The sequence below is a fragment of the Pavona decussata genome, unplaced genomic scaffold (genome assembly GCF_977016875.1).
Source record: "Pavona decussata unplaced genomic scaffold, jaPavDecu1.1 SCAFFOLD_207, whole genome shotgun sequence".
Taxonomy (NCBI): Eukaryota; Metazoa; Cnidaria; class Anthozoa; order Scleractinia; family Agariciidae; genus Pavona; species Pavona decussata.
This window is the reverse complement of record NW_028145612.1, coordinates 2,616,766-2,639,718: the sequence shown is the minus strand read 5'-3', so window position 1 is coordinate 2,639,718 and position 22,953 is coordinate 2,616,766. Positions and strand designations below refer to the sequence as shown.

The following is a 22,953-nucleotide window of genomic DNA, read 5'->3' as shown; positions in this document are numbered from 1 at the left end:
GGGGAAGTCATAACAGCTGATCTGATTGACCTCATCTTTACGTCCCCAAATGTTGATTATTTTACATGTGCATGCCTTGCGACAAGACGCTCGAATGAAATGCCATGTTGCAATATGCGAAAGCAGGAGTTTCCCAACTAAGACTTTTCAATTCGTGTTTGTCGCCTTGTGAAGCCGCCTTTACAGGAATTGAGAACTCCAAGACGGCGAAAGTCAATAATTAATGACGCCAATCCATGTAACATCGGACGTACCATTTGCCCGCTGGGTTTCATAGTGAAACTCTCGCTCCCCGTCACCCCCACCCCACGTTAGGCTCAGGAGCTAAAAAAAAAAAAGAAAGAAAACACCACAACCAAAACAAAACAAAACAACAGAAAGTTTGTCGTCTCAAGGTCAAAAAAAAAAAGTGTAGGTCAATTATCTTAATCCAATTATATTGCAATGGTTTTATTCAAAGGTTTATGCTGAGTACACGTTTCCACTTTTATTTAAGTGCAGATATAGTTCTTCAAATGTTTACAATTTCCAAATCACCTGCAAACATTTCGATGGATAGAACAGTTTTCAGTGTCTTACTGTCATTTAACTAGCTAGAGCTTGAATTGCTTTTAGCCAAAGTTGAAGATCATGTTGTAAATCATTGAAATTAAACACCTCTAAATTAATAAACAGCTGTTGGCTGACTATAGAACAGTTTTCAGTTGAGTGACGAAAGTACTTTCTCGTTTGCTTTGGTTTTGCATTACTACGCTCTGTGATTGGTTGACGAAACCCGCGCCACTTTCTCAACTAATAGGAATGCAAACCAAAACCAATCGTGTTTTTGCCGCACGCGTTTTCCTCGCTTGGCGCCAGTTACACGTATTTGCTTCGAATTCTGATTGGCTCGTTGTGTTGGTTGCATCCGCTGCGATTGGCCAGAGTAATTACTTTGGTTTTCGTTTTACGACACCCAATAAGAAACCGCTCTATCATTATAACTATGACGATACCAGACTTAAGTTCCAGACGCGTTCTTAACTTACATTGGCTCTACATCAGTCTGAAGAAAAAAATAAGATATTGTCATCTGATGACGTTTTCTAGGCTCTATCAATCTATTGTACGTGAAATATTGTAAAGAAGTGATTGTGATGTCAAGTATGGGCTGATATCCTGATATTTCAGGCAAACGTGGCCAAAAGGTGGGTTATACAACCGCGTCATACCATATATGGACTGTCGAAAGCAGCTCTACCAGCAAACACTCCTCCGTCCGCATGCTCAGTTGTCTTTGTCCTCACTAGGTAACCTCCCTCTTTGTTCAGCAGCACTTCATCTCCACGGCTGAAAATCAAAGATGTACTCTTAGAATATTAAAGAAAAGGAGAGATCATGGGATGTATGTTCACTCCATTGGAAAAAGGTCGCGATTTTGCTCTCTACAATTGCAACTGGTGCTCCTGTATTGATAAAAGTTTTCATAATCATGATCACCTTTCTAAAAGAAGTGCAAACATTGTGCAAAATAAGCCATTTGAGTTAGTAACGACAAACCAACCAGAAACGTAAGTCACCATGAAACGTGACATTGCTGACATCCGGAAACCTACAAACTGCGCGTGCGAGTGTTCTGAAGGAAGCTTGATCGTTGAAAACGAAAATGCTAAAGAACCCGTACGCTTATTTTGTGTTAAATCGGAATTCAATGGACACGAATAGCACGTTTTTAGAAACCCCAAAGAACATGGAAAAAAACTTAAATATTCGTTTTTGTTTCGGATTCAACAGTGAGAACAAAACTCCCAAGGGGAACCCCCTACGGGAAAAACAACTTAAACTTCAGACTCGCAAATGGTTAGATCATTAAACTTTAAAATTTGGGCTAACCAAACGAAGCAGCGAGGTTTTTTCTGTTTTATTCAATGCCACGACAACACGCATGTTGTTGTTGTTGTTGTTGTTCATTCATATTTGAGTTGGGATTACTGGCCCCGCAGGAAGCAGCGAGATTCGAGAAGACAAAATAACCTGTTTCCCACAGGGCTTATCGCTTAAAAACCCATTTCCTGCCACACCGGCAGGCTTACCTGATAAAAATACCCACAATTCCAAGCTCAGGAATGACGTCACTGGATTGGATATTTGTGAGTTCTTGACGCACCATAAAATTTTTGGAGATTTCGGGCTGGATACGATCCATTAGTATGTACTGTGATCTGCTCTCGGGGTTGCCAAGTAACGTGTGACGAATGTCTTCCCCATAAATGTTATTACCTGCAGTAAAAAATATTCCGCGAGTAAAATAACTTTTTTCAATTAATTATACGGAATGTCATTTTGCAAGAAAAATCTGGCATGGTGTGATGGCTGATATCATATGGCCGCTGAGCCAATTAAAACTTTGAAGTTTCATTATCTAATGACCCAGATCAAGAGAGGATGAGCTATCTCGTGCCCAGATTTTAATTAGTCCGAAAAAACCTGAGAAATTAAAATGATGTTACTTCCTAACGCTTGAGTGTGAGAAACGATGTAGTTCAGGCTTCTTTAACGTTCTCTGAAACAGTTTGACTTGCAAGAATGATACACATGATTACAAGCCTGAACAAGCTTGGCCAATATAGGATTTATTTTATGGTTCAAGTTAAAACTACAAAAAATATAAGTTTCGATTATGCAAAATTAGGCTTTCTTAAGTAGGAGAGAGGTACAACCACGGCGAAGAACTCATAATTGTATCCATTCAGTAGATATAATGTTTGAAATTATTGGAGCTACTGTAGTTTCCAATCACGAAGAGCTCATACTAGAAATCATTCAGTGAATTACTGTTTGAAGTTAATGTTATTGTAATTCTGACGTGCAAATCGCGAGGAACTCATGCTTGTATCCCCCAGTAGATTTACTGTTTGAAGTTAATTTTATTGCTATTCTGAGGTGCAAACCGCGAGGAGCTCATACTTGTACCGCACATCCTTTAGTAGATTTACTGTTTGATATTTTTGTTACAGTTGTTGAGGTGTAAATCGCGAGGAACTCGTATTTGTATCAATTTAGTAGATTTGCTATTTGGAATTATAAAAAAATGTGTGCATGCCAATTTATTGTTTTTATAAAATATCCGCACGTTATCATGTATTACTATACGATCTGAGTTCTCTATCAAAATACGCGCGCGCCCATTGGTTAAAATCGATCACGTGATTTTCATTTACGTCACGAAACCACATTCAGAAAGTGCAGTGTTGGCGATAACTCATGAAAATCGTGCGTTATTGCAAATGGCTTCGAGGTTTGCACAGGTTGGAGAACAGGAAATCCCTCAAATCATCAGTGACTCGATTTCAACGAACACCAAGAGACAAACAGCCTGGAGTGTTCCCATTTTTAAAGGTAAAAGTGAAACAAAAGAACTGAAATTTTGTCTGTGCTTTTCTGTAAAACTTATTTGTCGTTTGCGAAAAACAGGTGATTTCGCCATTCGGGCTTTCTGAAGCGTAAGCTTCTAAAAAAGAACCTTAAAAAGCTGAATGAATTGGTAGTAAAATTACTGTTTTTCTTTTCGCGACTATCTAGAATGGCTGCAACTGAGATATCGGTCTGGAGAGTTGGAGAACTTGAGTGCAGTAATATTGGCCGAGCGACTGAGTAAGTTTTACCAAGAACTAAAACAAGACGAAGGAAAGGACTACAGCCGTTCAGCTCATGTAGCAATAAGAGCGGGAATTAACCGTTACTTGACTTCAGAAACAGTTGGAAAGACATTTTCTATTATAACATATCCGATTTTCAAAACGGCAAACAAGTCCTTGAATACGAAAGGGAAAGTGGTACGTCTAAAGTCAAACATCATGTTAGCATTCAGCCCGAGGACATACAAAAATGCTTCGAATCGAAAGCGGTGTTTTCGCTGGCGATTCGCCTTTTTCGTTACTAAGGGTGAATTGGTTTAATATAAACCTGTATTTCTCGGAAGAGGTCGAGAAAACCAACGAAGATTGACAAAAAATAGTTTTGTTTCCAAGGAAGACGCAAGTGAAGTTGAATATGTTGAAATGGCCGAGCAATAAAAAACTAAAAATCATCCTGGCGGGCTCAGTGACAAGGCCGACGAAGCGGATCCTAAAATGTTTTCTACTGGTGAAGCCAACTGTCGAGTTCAGTTCCTAAAAAAGTTAATTCAGGTTCTTAATCCAGGTGAAAAGGCACTGTTTCAGAGGCCGAAAAGAAAATTCTGTGCTAGCGATGAAATCTGGTTTGACAGAGCGCCGCTCGGCGTGAACAGTTTAGGAAACATGATGAAAGAAATATCAATAGTAGCAAACCTAAGCCAAGTTTATCCAAACCATGGTATAAGAGCGACTTCAGTGACATTGTTAGATTAAGAGCAGGAGTTCCTGTCCATCGTATAATGCAAGTGTCCGGCCATAGAAACGAGGGAAGCGTAAAAGTGTACTGTGAACGACAAACGCTACAACAACAAAAACAATGTTCTGAAATTTTAGCGGCACCAGTTGCTTCGACGGTATTGGCGACAAAACCAACACAGCAGATAGAGCACAGCAATAGAAATGAAATAACGTACAAAACATGTTCGCAACTACTACAAGTTCGCCCAAATTTGTCGACTTTGGGAACTGATGCAAAATTTGAAAACTGTAATTTTGCGTAGACGTATAACGTCACAAAGAAAAGGGATTGACAATCGCTTTAAACAGTCAACAGGCTTCTCGCCGACTGTAGTTTCCAATTTTTATAGCTATTGAACATAACTAAGCTTGTGTACAGGGTATTTGTGAATTGTAATTTGTTTTTCATTGAAATAAACCTGTACTTATTTTTCGGATTTTTTATTTATTAAAATTGTCTTGTCATAATTATTGTTATCGTTTTATGTTTTCCCTTTAACGTGTATCGCGTACAGTGAACTCAGATCGTATATTAAAAGGGTTAGAGACTGTTAGTTCGTGTTTTGTTTACAAATACACGCACTTGCTGACTGTACAATGAACTCGAAATTTTCAATACTGCACTCGGCCTAAGAAGGCCTCGTGCAGTATTGAAAATTCCTCGTTCATTGTACGGTCAGCGCGTGCGTGTATTTGTAAACAAAACACTCTCAACAGTCTCTAACCCATATGTACTGCCCAGTCCTAGCAGGTTCTATTCCTTTCTTTAGTAGTAGTTGGGTATCCTACAAAACCTTCGCAAAGGCTGCCAGAAGGGTATAAAACGATAGAGCATTGAAATATCGAGAGCAACTTAGGGAATACAGAGATTTAGGATCGCGTATACGTGAAACGCGAACGGCAAAAATGACCACGTGACCACGATATTCCCGCTATTTTACGCGTTTGCTGGTTGCCAGTTGCCGTTTCTGCGTGAAAACAGGCTATTTCGCGTTTTCTATCTACGTGACAACTACGTAAGTATTTCTTCCTTTTTTTTCTTATACAAATAAGTAGTTATTGTTGAAAACAAGTACAACAATAATTTTTCCGGCAAGTCATACTAGGGCAAATTAAGTTTCATGTTTAAAAGTCCTTCATAAGTCACTCCTTACCGCACTTTTCTTCATGAACTCACTACATCGAAACTTTCAAAATTAATTCTCAAACTCATTAAAAATTCATAATAATAATAATAATAATAATAATAATAATAATAATAAAATATAATCTTTCTTTATTATAATATTCCAAGCAAAATTGATATTTACAAGTTAAAAGTAGAAAAAAAGAGCTATTAAAACCTATTTACAATTCAATATTTAAAATTCATTTCGATTAAAAAAAAAGCGACTATTTCCAAGTACAACAGAGCTATTTTCAAGCACAATTTTTTAACAATAGTAAGACTAAAATTTTGATGAAATAAAAAAGTTGTTAAAAAGATCCTAAAATACTAATTTACAACGTCACGCCATCATTCACTTTCTAAAATTAGCGGAGACACGCTTGGCTAGCGTTTAAGCGGCAGTCATCAATGAAATCCCCAAATGGAATTTTGTGAAAAGGTGTCCTGGAGCCTCGTACGCATGTGTGTACCGACTTTAAAATCTCAAAAGAAAGCAATGTTCTAATCCAAGTGATAGTAATAATAATAATAATAATAATAATAATAATAATAATAATAATAATAATAGACGAATATTTAAACAGGATAAACCAAGAGAGGATGAAGGTAAGAGAGGTAATCCCCCATATAGGCCCTATTCCCATCGTAATCCCTCTGAAGTTATTTTTAGGCGGTATCGATTTTCTCACGGATAATGTTACCTCGCGCGTTACGTGTCTTTCACCGTTTTTAATTTCACAACGGCTAATCACAATCATACACTTCCATAAAAGAATTTTTTTCTCGCGTTACTTCCAACGAATCTCTAAGAAATACACGTGATTTGAAAGCTAATAGAATGTAGATTTGAATGTCCGAAGAGATTTTAAAGTCACTGTGACAAAAATATCAAAATGTTCGTGCCGCAGTTGTGATCTTTATACTCGTCTGTTCAATCGCGGCTTCAATTCAAATATAATGTAACACTCTTGCATATAAAAGCTAAGATTTGTTTCTCGCCTTTTTTTTAAAGAATCTCTTGGCTACATGCGTGATTAGAAAGCTAAATGTAGATTTCAATGACCAAAGGGATTTGAACTCAGTGGGATAAAAATATCAAAACTCGTGCCAAGGTTGTGATGTTTATACTCGTCTGTTCAATCGCGGTTTTGACAGCTAAATGTAAGACTCTTGCATGAAAAAAGATTTATTTCTCGCGTTTCATCGAACGAATCTCTTAACTACATACGTGATTTAAAAGTAAATAGAACGTAGATTTCAATGACTGAAGGAATTTTGAACTCACTGTGATAAAAATATCAAAATTCTTGCCGGAGGTTGTGATGTTTATACTCGTCTGTTCAATCGCGGCTTTCAATGTTTCGACAGCTAAATGTAATACTCTTGCATGATAAACCCATCAGTACAAACAGTATTGTTATCAAAGGGGTCCTGTAAAAACTAAAAATGTAAAGTGTGCAAGCAGAAAACACAGCAGTAAAAAGCGCTACTATAAAAAATTACAAATAAAAATGTTCGTTGACTTTTTGCCTAAATAAGATTCTGGAGTTAAGACAAAACAAGGCAAATCACTACCGTGAAGGAGGTTTGGAAATGTGATCTTAATCATCATAAAATTTGGTGAACTTTTGCTTCGAATTTCTCCAAGAATTATTAATAGTTTGAAAAGCTATATCAAACACTAGAAAGAGTGTTTCCTCCTATTTCCAAACACCTTGAAGTTGGTTAAAAAAACTCGGCTGCGCCTCGTTTTTCCAACCTACTTCTCGGTGTTTGGATATCGGATGAAACACTCTTCCTCGTGTTTGATATATTACATCTAAAGTCAAAAGGTTCACGCTATTTTACATGAAACGTGAAACGGCAAGATGATGCTTGTCGTTTCACGTAAACGCGATGCTAAATCTCTCTAAAGATGATTCTTACCTCCGCCTTCTCTCTGAGGCTTCAGCACGCATTTGTCTACCCTTTTAAGGCAGCATTTCATGTTGTGGTCTCCTTCTGGCCCCTTCAATCAACAGGATTAAGATTATTTCACGGCATTTTCTCAGTGATCGTCACTAATTTCATGATCTACATACCATCAAGCAAGTACTAAAGAAAGGGAGTGATCGAGACTGGATCAAAAGCTAGCCAAGGGGACAACCAGCAGGTGTGCAAGACGCAGTCGTCTGGTGTTTTTCGTTCAATTTTGATCACTTTTAGTGAGCTTGTGTGGTTTTTGTGATGTTTTTGAGTGATATTGTCCTCGACTTTAATGAAGTACTGTGTAATTTCGGTCCTCGGAGTTCTCCATTTCACAAGGGGTCTTAAAAAATGAATGTATTACGAGAGGAACGACCGAGTAAATAGCATTGTTGTGCCTGTTGTGTGCGAGACATTTTCCGCGTTGATTTTTTTCCAGAGAGACCTTCGTTATTTTCGCTTCGCGCTTCTTGCCAACATCACAGGCCGGGACCGTGTGCGTTTTCTTTCAATCTGGACGTGTAACCAATTTTCTTTTTTTGGGGGCTGGGGCAGGGATTGAAACCACCCCTCCCCCCCCCCCCCTTCCTTCCCCTTCCCCTAGAAAGCCAACAACAACTCTTTAAAGTATGAGGTGTCGCTCGTGGCAAGTTTATCATCCCTCTTGGACGGTATCATTGGGCATCTCGCGAAAGAGACCACAGTCTCTGACCTTGTTTTACACGAAGCTTCCCTCTGAAGCGTAGAAAAGTCATCATCTCCATGTCAACCTTTCTGTAGTGTGCTGGTCGCTTGAGTCAAGAAAGTGGCTGTTGACAGCAAGGACCGTATAAATTGATAAGAAAATCCCTTGGAGGGGAACTCCCATGAAAATGTATAAATGTAGCAAAAGCGTCCTCGGCCTACATTTTGAAGTTCAACCTGTTAAAGGTACACGCTCTAAGGTATTCATCCAGGGGCGTAAACATTTACATATACTACTCTAGTGGGGGATTCTGGGTCTACAGGGTGGTAAGTTGGACTCCTTTTCGATCTGCCGATCAATTCAGAAAATTGAAGATCTAAAAAGATTGGAAGAGGTACAGGGCTGATCGCGTAATTTTGCCGGTGTGTTTCCTAAGACAAGAAACTGCTTGACGTTATATATTTCTATCCAGCCACTTTAAAACTTCACCAGAGTTCGAGCGATTTACAATTGAGTGGCGTGAAACGAAGACCGAAAAAAAAAAAAAAAAGAAATACTAACTCTCTAACTCTGTTCAATCGCAAAAGATGCAAACATTGCAATGAACCAATCAGAACTCGAAGGAATACACGTAGCCAGCGTCAAGTGAGGGGAATTGAGCGCGAGTAAGTCAGGATTGGACGATTGGTTTTGCCTCCCCTTGCTTTAGAAAGTAGCGCGAATTTTTTGTGTTTTTGTTTTTAGCTTATTTTAGCCAAAAAAGCAAAGCTTTAATTTAAACCAAAGGGAACGTACGTTAATTACTTTTGCCTTACAATTGAAAACCGCTCTCACTAGTTATTGCCATAATTACCAGGTCGAGAGTATACAGTCCAGTAAAAGTTTTTCTAACTCTGTCCACTGAATCTTTGTCGGGAAGGAACCTGGAAAATGAAATATCACCTGGTTTATACAAAGATACTGGCTACTAAGCAATTGAGTTCAAACCGCTACAAATACAAAAGAAAACTATTCATGAATGATATAAAATAGCCCATTTTACAGTTGTGTGCTAAGTGACCTGGCCTTGGATTGTAAACAAGACTGCACGTGACTTTGTTTTGATACAAACACACCGGTTTCCACGTGTAGATCACGCCGTTTTTATGCTAACTAGTTTAACATATGAAAAGTAGTGAGGTTTGTATCAAAACAAGGTCACCGCCAGCCTCGCTTACAATCCAAGGCCAGGTCACTTAGCACACAATTGTGAAATGGCCTATTCCTTCATCAGCTTCCATAAATGTATCCTTGGGAATTTCACGGAAATGTAGTACAAAAACGTAATTGCTTGCTTGCTGGACAGAATTCGTTTATTTAGTCATACCTTTCCAAAATTCCAGGACCAGCTAACACTTGCTGCATCTTCTTTGTTCCCACCAATTGATGCGCCACTGTTGGGCATTTAATGCAACGGGATAACTCTAGTGTTAAACGAGCTGACCATTCCTATTGCAGAAGGAAAAGTGTCAAAACTTTCCTAAACGACATTTGAAAGAAAAAAATTGCGATTTTGCGATTTTATGAGTCCATAGTTGGCACGCTTGTCGTGAACTTAAATGTAAACATACCTAAAACAAATACATGTAAGAACACAAAAATTGCGCCTCGTGTGTCACTGATGTTTTTACCACATTTTGACGCCTTCTGTGATCTATTACTGAACAGACTCACGGCAACATGGAATCTATTTGTTTTATATAATAAAGAAGCAAAAGTTTTGTATGGTGACGTCATCTATGCGTCTGTCCTCCAATAGATCATAAGTAAGTACCAATCAAAATACGTGTAGAATTCAGCTTATTACATAATGGCAATTAGATGAACCACCACTGAAAACTGCATAGAGAAAAATAATTTGTGTTTATGGCAAAAAGAGAATCATTTCTAGTCATGCTCATCTGACCTACCTTTTCCGTTGGGAAGTGTTTTGGCGCAAAGCCTGCTCGAAAGTAGGCCACAGCAACTTCCAGACCATCTCTGTTGACGAAAAAGTTTGCATGAAAAATGAATTTTTAGATAGATATATTGGTGTGATCAGTTTGCACGGCAAATTAGTCATCAGATATATGCATCGTAAATTATTGAGAGTTTACCTTTGTGAAAGAAACTCTTGATTACATATTCAGATTAGGCTATATACTAGCATAGGAGATCCCAAGAAAATAGCCCATTGTTACTGAAAAAAGGGAAACCGTTCGAAGTTCGAATCTAGGAGCATGATGTCCAGCGCAGCGCTTCCCCCTCCCTCCTTGCAAAAAAAAAAAAATTTAACAAAAAACAAACAAAACAAAACAAAAAACAAGTGCAACAGCAACAACAAGAAACAAACAAACAAAACTAAACAAGCAGTGGATTCACTCCCGAGGCCAGGTGCACCACAAGTTTCAATCCTACGAGAGTTGAGCCACCTTGTCAAGTTATTCAAAGTAAGTTAAATTAATGAAAGAATAATGTACGCAAATGCGTACAAGATATCCAAGGTACAAAGGAGGGGAGGGGGGATTAATGTCACAGACAGTCGCCAATTTTGTGAGCATTTTTTCAGCTCGTGCGCGCTCTTCTACTGCAAACATGCATGTATAAAGTTAAAATGTGATTTGTTGGAATGTTAAGGATAATCTTTTGTTTGCTACACCTTATGCCTGTCAACGAAGAACAAACATAAAAAGGGGACAAAACTTAAGGGCGAGACTTAACAAAGAACGAAGAACAACTTACACAAAAAGACACTTATCGTTTTTTTCACTGTTGTTAAAAATGTCAGTAAGGCTTCGCCTGATCACTCTCACGGTAGAGTTTCTGCAAAAAAAAAAAAACATTAGAAATGTATTAAATAAACACATCGAAAGTCCATTTATTACTATTCGTTTTTATTTATTGAAGGGCCTTCGTAGCGAACTAAGTCGAGAGGAATATGCATTGAATTGTACTGCTGTTATTATCAACTATCAAAGCCGCCACCACCTTCTCAGACTGCCAGGAAATATTAATTAAAAATATATTCCCCCGAATAGAACAAAGAAAGTCGAGCCAACTGAAAAACAATATAATAATAAACCCGCCTCTTTCTATAACGTTTTTCTGTTAACTTAGACTCATTCCAGAGCCAGAATAGAAAAATGTGTTTAAAAATGTAGAAAACGATTCCCAAATAATTCGGAACTGAACGGCACATAATCAAATCATAAAACTTTTAATTATTTCCTCAAGGCTAATAGTAGCCTCTCACGCAATCGTTTTTAGGGGACTCGTATTACTTCCTCCCCATACGAGTCCCCTAAAAACGACAGCGTGGGAGGCTAGGCTAAGGTAAACATGTTACACGATTTGTAGAGGAATCTTTGGCGTGAGTGTCCAGAAGCATCGTTGAGTAGGAAAAGCATTCCTCCTGAAACAATTTAATCAGCGAACAGTGACAAACTGGAATGAACCTCTCCCTCTCTCTTCTTTACAGACAAACGTTTCAGGAACCATTATGGAAATGAAGGAAGTAAAGTGAAATGAAATAAATAAAAGGAAAAAAAATCAACGTTACTAAATTAACGAGGCGGCATGAATAACCCAAGAGATTGGAATGATTTTCTTTTTCTGCCTGTTTGCCATAGCCGATCAGATTGTACTGAAATTTTGCTTAAAATCAGATGATTGTTGTTTAAGCCAACAGAAAATAAGCAGGGAATCGCTCAGTTATCTGATTACCTTTCTTTAACACGATATTCCAGCATCTTTTGGTCAAAGATATTTATTTCGTCAGGCTCAACAACAAACATAATGACAGCACTGAAATGGATAGACGTAAGCGCATGTTAGTTGTTAAAAAAGCAAGAAAATCAAACAATGGAGCAACAAGGACAAGTGGACCATAACAACCTTTCTGATCCATACAGTTCCCAGGCTCTAATAAGCCCGTCAGCTGCCTCATCTAATGCATGGTTTGGCGGAACCTAAGATGCAAACTGAACCATAAGTTCGGTATATGTAATTTTTTATTTATCTGTTTATTTATTTTATCTTTAGTCCCTGGCTTTTAAAGAACGACAACAAGATACATTTACGCAAACATACCTTGCTTTCTTGTCGGCCGGTCAACTTTAAGAGATATCTAGATTGCAATACAAGAAACAGTTACAGTCAATCTACATGACTTGTGACCAGTATTCCTGAAATATCAACGGAGTTTTGAAATTTACATGTCAGTATTGAACATCGCCAGCGCGATTTCAGAGTTCCCAACTAAATTTCCCTTATTTTTTGACAGTGAAAAGCGATGAATTTCTTACTTCCAAAGTGGAAGTGGAGTTTTTTTTTTTCAGTTAACGCGTCTTTTTTGGAACGTTTTCCAGAGAAATTTTCAAATGCCAGACGTTCAAATACAGGACATTACAAAGAATTTGAATGTTCATTGCCGCCCATAAACCTTCCAATTTTTACAGAATGTCCTGTGGCACACCATACAAAATCCGATAATCTTGTGGCTGCGGATATTGCTAGGATTGTTTTATTGAACAACACTGTTTTTGATAACTAAAAGGGCACGCCGTTTGTGTTTTGGATTTTTCCTGTTGTGTTCTCCTGAGTTCAGTTAGATATGGTCACAACCAGAAAACCTTGAAAACTCTCAAAGCTACCTGTGCATGCCGGGTACAAGACAGGAGAACGTAATACCACCAATAGATATGGTGTTCATTTCAACCTGCTTGATGTAGATTGGACCATCTTTTTCCGCAGAACTAGTGCAACATTCAGGACGCAACCCACCGGCTGTGTCAATCAAATAATCTGAACGAAAGAGGCCCAGTGAGATAGGCTGAAAGAAAATCAGAGAAAGGTCACGTACGAAATGTTTGTTCAGTATAAGCCTTAAAAATGGAGTGCAATATACACACCTTTAATGTTTTCTCTGGATTGCCTACCTTCAAATTTACTGCCTTGGGATAAAAGCATCTGAAACCATAACCGATTTTAAAGGGTTTACCCGCGCTATGGGTTACATCATACAATGCCTTCACTATTAATAAACAATTCCTGTTCTCAAGGCGTTCTAAATCGCTGCGGCAACTGAGACACTTATCATGCATTGTACTGTTTTCAACGAAACCTTCGTTTCCTGAGTTAATACTAGTCCCATAAAACAACTTCGAATGGCCGGTATTACTTGTCTTTAACCGCTTCCTGCAATAGATCTTCTAGCGTTCCCTATTTGTTAGCAACAATCCTACATCAGACGTCGGATTACTGATCCATATCTGAGTTTATTGTCGCAATTAAAAATGGCCCTGACTTGATTGAATCCCGGGAACCACCCTGGTTCAAACCAGAAGTTAGGTGCGATGTACAATTAGAACACAGCGGAGTGCTCAGTTTAAAACTATATATAACTGAGAAGAACGATTGTCTGATAACTTCCTTCTAGTTCAAGGCCACGATCCTTTCAGGATATCAGTCTTGGTAATCTCCCTACTGCCCAACTGAAACAGTGGTTAAATCTTCAGATTACATCGCTAATACTTCCTTGGGTTGTGGGATTCAAGACAGACCGAATGAAAGCAGAACTGATATGAGAAAGGAGTAGACACGATGAACTGACACACAAAGTAAAGACCACCTACCTGAGCATTGCCTTGTTTCCAAACCTTGTCATAAATATCAAAGAGTTTTGATGTGAAGGGATCAGCGGCAATTGTACTATGGTGAGAACAAAGAAAAACAAACACAATGTGGTTAATTTGAAGAAGTGAAAGAATAAAAAAGGTTGAAACTAGAAGAAATTCTTGTATCCATATATCGTCCCATCTCATTGTTATCTAGACGTACTGATAATATTCTTGAGAGCAGGCTAATGAACAACAGCTTTATTAAGTATTTTGAGAAATCATCTATTTTCTTTGACAAACAGTTTGGATTTCGCTCGAATCATTCAACAGTTCATGCTATTATTCTTACGTTGGAGAAAATATATTCTGTATTGGGCTCCGGAATATATTTTCTCCTAAGTAGCCGTCAATATAAAGCCGTAATGTCGTCTAAAAATAGAATTTTGTTTATAGTATTGGCATTATTTCTAGAGTTAGACACCTTGTTACTTGTGATATACTAACTCAGCTATAGAGTTTATCCCTTCCTAACCTATGGCCCGGTTATCTGGGGAAATACCTATGCCACAACTCTTATTGTGCTAATTTCCTTTTGGCTTCTAATACACCTTTGTACAAATATTGATTCACTCATTATCAGGTACTTTTTCCTTTTTTTTTTCTTTTTTTCATTTCCTATCTTAATTATTATTTCTTTACTTATCTACTTGTTTGTTTCTTGTTTTTCTTTCTCGTTTGTTACAACCTAGATAATCGAAGATAAAGCATGATAACTTTGTAACTACTCATCCCGTTTAGTTCTTACTATTCTGAGTAGTTCCTTTTGGCGTAAGGAAGAACCATGTTCACCGATTACGCGCCATTGCGCGCCGAGCTGATTTTCGGACACAGACGAAAAATCCGAAAATCGCCAGCGAGCACCAGATAGCGAAAATAATCAACGTCCATTGAGCTTATTTCCTCGAGTAGCGCCTTTTTTTTCGTGACATCAAGCTTTGTGTAACATCCTCTCATTTCATTTCTAAGGATATTTTCTACGAAGGGTCATTCGTAAGGAAAGGAAAATCGGATGTCCAACAAGGCGTCCCGCTCCGTTTACTCTGTGGCCATCTTGAAGATAATTTTTCAATTCGTAATCTTGTAGGAAATTATTCTTTCATTTCAGATTATTGTTAGTTTGAATTAAATTTTTTATTTGCGCGGGCAAAACAAGACGTTTTAGTCGCTTTTAACTGACATTTCACAGTTGAGAAATGTACATTTTTTGTTATCGGGAAAGCATATACTCTGACTCTTCGTATAGCTGTCACTCTGAAAAAAAGAAGCGGGAGGATTTGTTGTCTCATTCCATGCATTTGTTGCAGCGATGTTCCTGATTTCTACGATAATCTGACCTTTGCACGTAAGTTTGATCAGTTCGATTTGATTTTATTCGCCCGATTGATGTAAATAGAGTAGCGAACAGATATTTAATAAACTGAATGGTTTTCCAGGAAGGTTTCCTTCGTTTGTTCCTCGTGGCAAAGGCAACTGAATTAAAATACTCATCTGCCAAGTAAGCTGCAGGTTCACAAACGGTCGAATTAAGAATATCATATCATTGGTATACCACCAAAGGTAGAGATAACGTCATGATCGATACCTGTAGTGCGATAGACCGGATCAGCGCTATTTGGAAAGCGACATTAAATGAGCTACCATCGCGCCAAACACTGTTAATTCCTTTTTATGCCAACTTCTATAATGACCAATAAGTACCCTTAAGATTGTACAGTAATAGGATCAAATTTACGTACTAAAACTATACAATATTGAGGGCTTTAACTGTTCGAGTGCTCCGTCGCATCGATCAAAGGAACGCAGACCATCGACTTTCGTTCGCCGAGACTTTAAGCAAAGAACTACGGATAACTCCAGCGCTTTGGGGAGTAAACATATTTTGTTGGCGCAGAGATTTAAATAAATCGGAGCGACTGGAGCAAAATCAATCAGTCCGATTTGCCTGGTCTGTTATATTTTGAATACGCCAGGATTTTCACCCCAGCGTGAATATTTTGGTAAACCAATCAGTTCGAAATACTGAGCAATAGAAGCGTTTGTAGATAATAACAAACGCGCGAAAGGCCTATTGGGTGAACATGGGTCTTTAAATTATTTTTTATGCTGAAAAATGTGACGTCTCTACGCAGAGAAATGTTGCGAATGATTTATGTGAAATGATTATTCTATGTTCTGTGAAGCATGGTGTGGACCCCTCTATACTCCCCCACCCCATCCTCCAATCACATAGTAAAAGTTACCCCCTCCCCGAATCACAAAGTACAGTTACCCTCTCCCCCAATCACATAGTACTGTTGATACCTTGACAGCGCATTCTTGGTAAAGTCGTAATCTTGGCTGACTTTGTGAACTAAAAGGTTATAATCCATCTGCACTTCTTTCGCAGCTGCAAAAAGCTTCTGTGGAAACGGTGAAGGATACAGAGTGAAGGGAATATGTTGAACATTTCCCTGGGAATCCTTATAAACCATGCCGTGACAAAGGCAGTAATCCCTTCCTTCTGACTCAAGATATTTGACTTCATCTTGGGAAATACTAACATCGCTGATATGTGAAAGAGCCATTGTCGTGTGCCTGATTTGTAGAGTCCTTGAAAATCTGAAAAGAAAAGAAAATCAGTTGGTCTAAAATAGAGGGGATTGTTTGGTGGACATTGAGCAGTTTCTCAACGATCGGATTGCTAGAAGCAGCGTTGGAGTTGTATTATTTTGAACCTTATTTGCAATACAAAGCATATTTTCGCCGAAACGTACTACGCAGCTTTTTTACGCTAGATTTCATTGCGTTTGAAGTGTAAATACTGCGTTGGCAAAGCCGGTCTTCTAAATTTCTTTAGGTCTTAAAAGTGAGAACAAAACAAAAGTTTACAAAGGGATAAGAAGCAGAAGACTAAACGTTCCTTCCTTCCTTCCCTCCCTCCCTCCCTCCCTCCCTTCCTTCCTTCCTTCCTTCCTTCCTTCCTTCCTTCCTTCCTTCCTTCCTTCCTTCCTTCCTTCTTTCCTTCCTTCCTTCCTTCCTTCCTTCCTTCCTTCCTTCCTTCCTTCCTTCCTTCCTTCCTTCCTTCCTTCCTTCCTTGTGAGCAACTCAGGTTGTGTTATACTATGTGAAACAATTGGTATAACACCGCTACGAGAGCAATATAAAAACTTAATAAAAGCGGATGAAAATCTAAGTTAAAAAGTCGTTGCGAAGGAGCTTTCTCCACTCTCTCAACAAATGGTTTCTATCCAACAAGAAGGGCTGGATTTAAGACCACGCCTACTGTCATAAATTATACGCAATGGAAAGTGTTTACAGCCGTCGAAGCCACCTTACGTACTGATACACAATAGGTTTTCGTTCGACAATCATTCCTTTGAATTAAATTACACTAGTTAGTTTTCTAAGTTATAGAAGGAAGGTAAAAGTAATTCAAGGTAACAAACAAGTGGTACTTGGTGTTCTTGTAAATACGGTTTGAAAAACAGAGGAATTACACCACAATTATCAAAAATGGGTAAATGGATTATTTCCAGGCAATTCCTGGCAAGAGGCTACCTGAAAGTCAAAACCTCACAAAATCCATTGTTGTTACTGATTGGCAACCAGCTTGCCATGAAAACAATGGAGCTGCAATTTATGTTGGAAGGCGACCGCGACCGTGCATAATCCTTTGTTTTAACGTTCACAATACACCTGAATATTTTAACAGCCACGTTTCTATTGGTCAGTTGCTCCAACACATTTCAAAATCTATCATGTGGTTTGTGCCGATCAAGGTCAAAATGCTAACAAAAACATATAACAAAGAAGTTCAATTGCCATGCACTGGCTTCATAACCCACAATGACGGAACTTACAAAGCTTCGGTTGGAAGAAATTAAAGGTGAAATTAAAGGTGAAAAAAATAGATGAAGAAGTGATTGATATTGGGAGAGAGTTCCAGATTTTGGGACCTTGGTAAAGGACTGTAAATTGCTTAAGATTTTTTCGACAAGAATGCGATCGATAGTGGTTGGCTGTTCTGGTGCCATAATTATGCGCTTCAGAAACTACTACGTGGAAGATCTTCATCGCGAAAATACGTAAATACCGGAAAGTGGTCAGATAAATCGTTTATAACAATGCCGCTTAAAACATTTCTTGAAAAACAGGTTGTGAATATAGCGCGGAGTGAGAGGTGTTGCGCGTCGAAATAAGTGGTATAAATGGGTGTAAAAATAAACTATCGACGAATTCCTTGGTGGCCGAGTGACGATTGGTTGAAGAAAATCTAAATTAAAATCACCCATCACGTGGCATTGTTTGTTATCTTTGGATATATTAGAGAGAATTCCATTAAATTGTCCAGAAATAAGGCTACCTTATAATTCGGTGGTCAAGAAAACTGAGCCGACAATGATATTTTTCTCTTGGGGAACAGTTATTGAGTTATTTCCACAAAAAGTGATTCAATTAATTCAGGATTTGAGAAATTACATTCAGGGCGAAGTTTGTAATCAAGGTCATTTTGTAAATAAATACCGACACCTCCGCCGGATTTAGAATTACGATGGCTAGAGACAAAATTGTAACCAGTGATGTTTACCAGCTCTGAAGTGGCGTCATTTAGCCAAGTTTCCGACACACCAACAACAGAGAATGGTTTGCGTTTACTATTCAGAGCAAACTGGTCAAACTGCGAGCATTTAAATGGATAATGGAGCTGGCTGTGTTATTTGCAGTGTCAGTTTCTTTATTGAGTTCTTCCGCGAAAACGTATTTACTAGATGGAGGACGAGCAGCAAAATTTGAATCAGGGTCAACATAGCAAGAGAGTGGATTGCATAATTCAGGCCGCTCGATAGGATTGAATAAAAGCGTATCAAGGCGATCACAATTTATTAAGGACCATGGGACAATTCGTAAATTGTAGGGTGGAAGAAAGAGGCATGAATCAATTCTTAGGATGGCAGACATGAATACATTGGAACATAGACGCATAGAACAATCTTTGATGATATTTTTTAAATGTTTCAAGGAGAATGGTCCAGGCTATGTAGCCAATTTATTCAAATCCCGAGTTACACCATATAATCTTAGAAGCAATGGTCTAAATGTTGTACAAACTTCATACAATAGTAGATTCCTTCATGGCTCACATGCGTACATGATCTCACACATCTGGAACCAGTTGCCATCTGCTGTAAAAAACGCACCTAATGCATCATCCTTTCGGAGACTTTTAACTAAGTTAAATTTTAACGGCTGTCAATGCAGCAATTGCCTCTGACCCGATTTATTTTTATTTATTTATATTTAGATGTTACTTTTTAATTTAATTAGTAGTTATTATCTTTTTTTTTATACTGTCAAACACTTATATCATGAGCCTGTGGCTCGGGGGACTGGGAGACCACCCCCTGTGTATTTGACACTAAATAAATTACTTACTTACTTACTAAGAGCTAAGGGAGCTGATGCCATTAAACTAGGTTCATGGGAAAAATATCCTGCATACTGCTAGGATTTGAATGTTGAACGTGTGGTATATGAAATAAATGTGTTGGTATATTTCAAGCCTGGTGAATTAATGAGAATGATGTATCATTACAGAATGATGTATCTAGAATAATACATCATTCTCATTGATTCACCAGGCTTGAAATATGCCATCATATTTATTCCATAAACGAGAGATATCTTACGCAGTTTCGATCGCAATAGTTAGAAAATGTATTTAGAAAGGTAATCTGGACGATTGCAGGAAGTCCCGGGCTAACAAGGCTTAAGCTTACTTAATAATTCTCAGTGACTAACACTACGCAATTTATCTCAATTCTCTTAATGAAATGCAAAGGTCAATGAACACACTAACACACAACGCCGGTAGTATCGAAAACGAAGACCGAAGCACGTAGCACCCCAAAACTCGAAAACGAAGCACCCTAAGTCGAAAACGAAGCACCCTTAAACTCGAAAACGAAGCACTCAGTTTTTAAGGCCGACTCACAGTTAGGGTTTTGTTTGTTTTATTCAGGGTCGAAATTTAGTCACGAATCAAGCGCGATAACGGATAGAGTGCTGCGCAAAACTATTCAACTGCGAGTTGTTGAAAATGAATTTCCGCAGCCCTGACAGAATTAAAAGTAAACACTTCAAAGTGGCATTTCCTGCTTTCCACGTGAATAAAGCATGTCAAGCTTTACCTTTTGTTGATATTTTTCTTCTGCAAAAGCTTTTTAGTTCTTTAACAACAATCTATCTATCTATCCAATCAACATAAACTTGGTTTGTCGCCTCTGTTGATGTGATTGTAATTGATTGAAAATAGGGTGCTTCGTTTTCGACCTAGAGTACTTCGTTTTCGAGTTTTAAGGTGCTTCGTTTTCGACCTAGGGTGCTTCGTTTTCGACCTTGGGTGCTTCGTTTTCGAGTTTTGGGGTGCTTCGTGCTTCGGTCTTCGTTTTCGAGTGCTCAGTTCGTTTTCGATACCACCAACACACAACTCATTATTACAGTATTTCAACCGGGGCATACTGAACCCTTTAAAATGAACCAAAGGGAATAAGAAGTTTGATCCGCCGGGACGCCGCTGCAATCTTATGTGCCGAACCTGACTGGTGAACTAAGTTCGGGAACGAACGACGACTGAATCAGTATGGTGTGACAGTTTTAATTTTCTTCGGCAAACGTCGTTGAGTTCGACAATGTCTGCCCGACCGATCTGATTCGACACCGGAGCGGAAGTGATTCATACGCCGCTCCTGTCATGTGCCTTACTCATTGTTTTGCGGGCTTGCAATTGACTCAAAATCCCTCAGCCTGAAGTTTTAACCGTGAAATAATGCCAAACGTGACCATCGCTTGATCCCCGCGAAACTCTTCTTCTGTTTTTCAAGTCGCTAAGATTTCAGTGTGCTTAATTTAGATAGCCTGTTCCAGGCCCCTCGAGAGACGCGAAGGAGAGCGAGCGAGGGGAACGAAACAAAAATGTTCAGAAAAAGTCATGCAAAATCACCCAGTGATAAAGTTTAATTTTCTCTTATTGTATGGCTATTTATAGCGATAACTAAAAAAGACCAGGCTCATAATTTTTACAGAATTCCTGATTATGCGACTCGGTGAAAACTGTTTACTTCTTTTCTGCAAGGTTTGGCGAATTAGTTGGGTCAGGTTCGGCGCATTAGTGGAACAGTGTTTGAAACGGGCCTATAAATAGGCTCCTGTGGTCTGGAATCCCTTGTCGTTTTGAATTAAAGTGGATGCGAAGAAGCTTTACATCGACCAGAAATGACTTCATAAACAACCTCATCCGACAAATTTATTCACATAAGCCTGAAAAGAGGGCAAATTTTAAAACTGCATACTCTGCTTCAAACAAGTGAAGTGACGAAAACTTTCAATGTGAAAGAACTGGTATAGTTGATAGCAATTTAGTTTACTACATTTGGTTTATGAGTTTTTGTCACGAAGGTCCCATGTAGTGGTTGCAACTCAGAATTTTAATGTGTGTTTAGATTGCGTGACATGATTAGAATAGACAATAAATCAAATCTATTTTGTTGCTGTAAATGTTCAGAACCGTCTTCCTTCACACAGAATCCTGTCCATCAAGATTCAATTCGGCTTTTGGAGTTTTGAGGCAGTTTAAAGAAAATCTTATCAAAGACTAGCGTTGAAATTATCCGCATTTTCAACTTTCGCTTTCACTGAGCTTGTAAACTTCGCAATAACAAGATGTTTCAGCGCGATGCAAATTACTGTCGGTTTACTGTGTCATAAATAGTCCCCGTTGAGTGACCACCGTTTCAATCTGTTTTTAGTCAAACGCTGTATTCAAAACCTTTTACAGGAGGCCAGTTCTCCTTAGATGAAGTCAGACCGATCCCTTTTTACATAATTACAGAAGACGAGTTAAGTAGTAAGTAATCACGACATACTGAGGTTTCTAAAGCGAAATTAACAATAAAACTATACCTTACACACGAGTTGCTGCTTTTGCCTTGTTCCTTTCCCTGCTAATTAATCTCACCGAACTGGATGAACTTATTTATCGTCTATCTCATTTCTTTCATTTCGTATGAAGGCGTAACAAGCAGTCACGATAGTTTTGTGCGCCTTACATAAATATCTATTCTCAATGGTATATACCGCGGTACCCGAGTCGAGACACGGGCTCACGTCTGAACACGTGAAATTTTGCGGACGCGGGATAGAAGTCACAAGAGCCGATAGGCAAATTCTCCCCAAAACACGGCCTTGAACCTTGAAATTCGCCAGGATAGATAAAGCAAATACATTTTGTTTTTGCAGAAGTCCTTTTAATTTTTAAGTCAGAATTATTTAAGCACAAAAAACGTGGACTTGTGATCACTATAACCGTAAACACAGGAACAGTACGTAGTCACTGCAGAAACTTCACAGGAGAAAAAAAAAACAATACCGGTATGATGGAGAACGAGTCTTCAAAAACTATATGTCAAATCGCTATGTGACCGAAATGAAAGTTAACCTTGATTCTCCACTAAAGCTGTTTTGTTTATAAATTGTGGCAAAGAGATGAAGTGTCACCACAGTCCTAAAATACAGTTTCCCTGAGCAGCAACACGAACAAATTCCCCTTCGGAAAACCCTTCAGTCACGACGCTCTTTCGCTAACCTAATTCAAGAAACATCTGCTCAGATGGTCACTTCACTAACACCGAGCTGCTCAAAATGCATCCTACACTACAGCCATGTTAAAAGTATTGCTTTTGTACCTTACCGTGTGGCTTACAGAGTTACAACTTTATCACCAGAATAGGCCATTTCCGAGTTACTGTGAACCTCACTATGAAAGCGAGGCTAAGTGCAAAGTTTTCATATGAAAATTAGTTTTGTTTGAAAGTGAATGAAAACTAATTTCCACAATAAAAACTTTGCACTTTGCCTCGCTTTCATAATGAAGTGCAAAGCATCTCGGAAATGGCCTACTGATAAGGTAATTATTTTGGCAACTGGATGCTTACACCAGTATAGTGTTCGCCCGTCCTCAGGGCGAATTGCTCTGGATTCGGGGGCGAATCGCCCTGGAGCGAATCACTG

General features: G+C 38.6%; 1 protein-coding gene and 1 pseudogene across 3 annotated transcripts; one reads left to right on the top strand and one right to left on the bottom strand.

Annotated features, from left to right (window-relative positions):
• Positions 1-434: 434 nt before the first annotated feature.
• LOC146460896 (glutathione synthetase-like) lies at positions 435-21,985 on the bottom strand. 3 transcript variants are annotated; one of them, XM_085087827.1, is made up of 14 exons: positions 21,847-21,985; positions 16,210-16,506; positions 13,864-13,939; positions 12,883-13,061; positions 12,320-12,356; positions 12,125-12,198; positions 11,954-12,034; positions 10,973-11,053; positions 10,162-10,231; positions 9,579-9,700; positions 9,066-9,135; positions 7,489-7,570; positions 2,073-2,259; positions 435-1,329 (listed from the first exon to the last, which is right to left on the bottom strand). In XM_085087827.1, the coding sequence occupies exons 2-14, from the start codon at positions 16,470-16,472 to the stop codon at positions 1,206-1,208; spliced, it is 1,446 nt and encodes a 481-aa protein (XP_084943953.1). In that variant the 5' UTR covers positions 16,473-16,506; positions 21,847-21,985; the 3' UTR covers positions 435-1,205. The 3 variants fall into 3 exon arrangements, with proteins under 3 accessions (XP_084943953.1, XP_084943954.1, XP_084943955.1); XM_085087828.1 differs by having other exon boundaries at positions 16,210-16,497; positions 21,847-21,976; XM_085087829.1 differs by having other exon boundaries at positions 21,852-21,926.
• Positions 3,549-5,650, top strand: LOC146460897 (uncharacterized; annotated as a pseudogene).
• Positions 21,986-22,953: the final 968 nt, after the last annotated feature.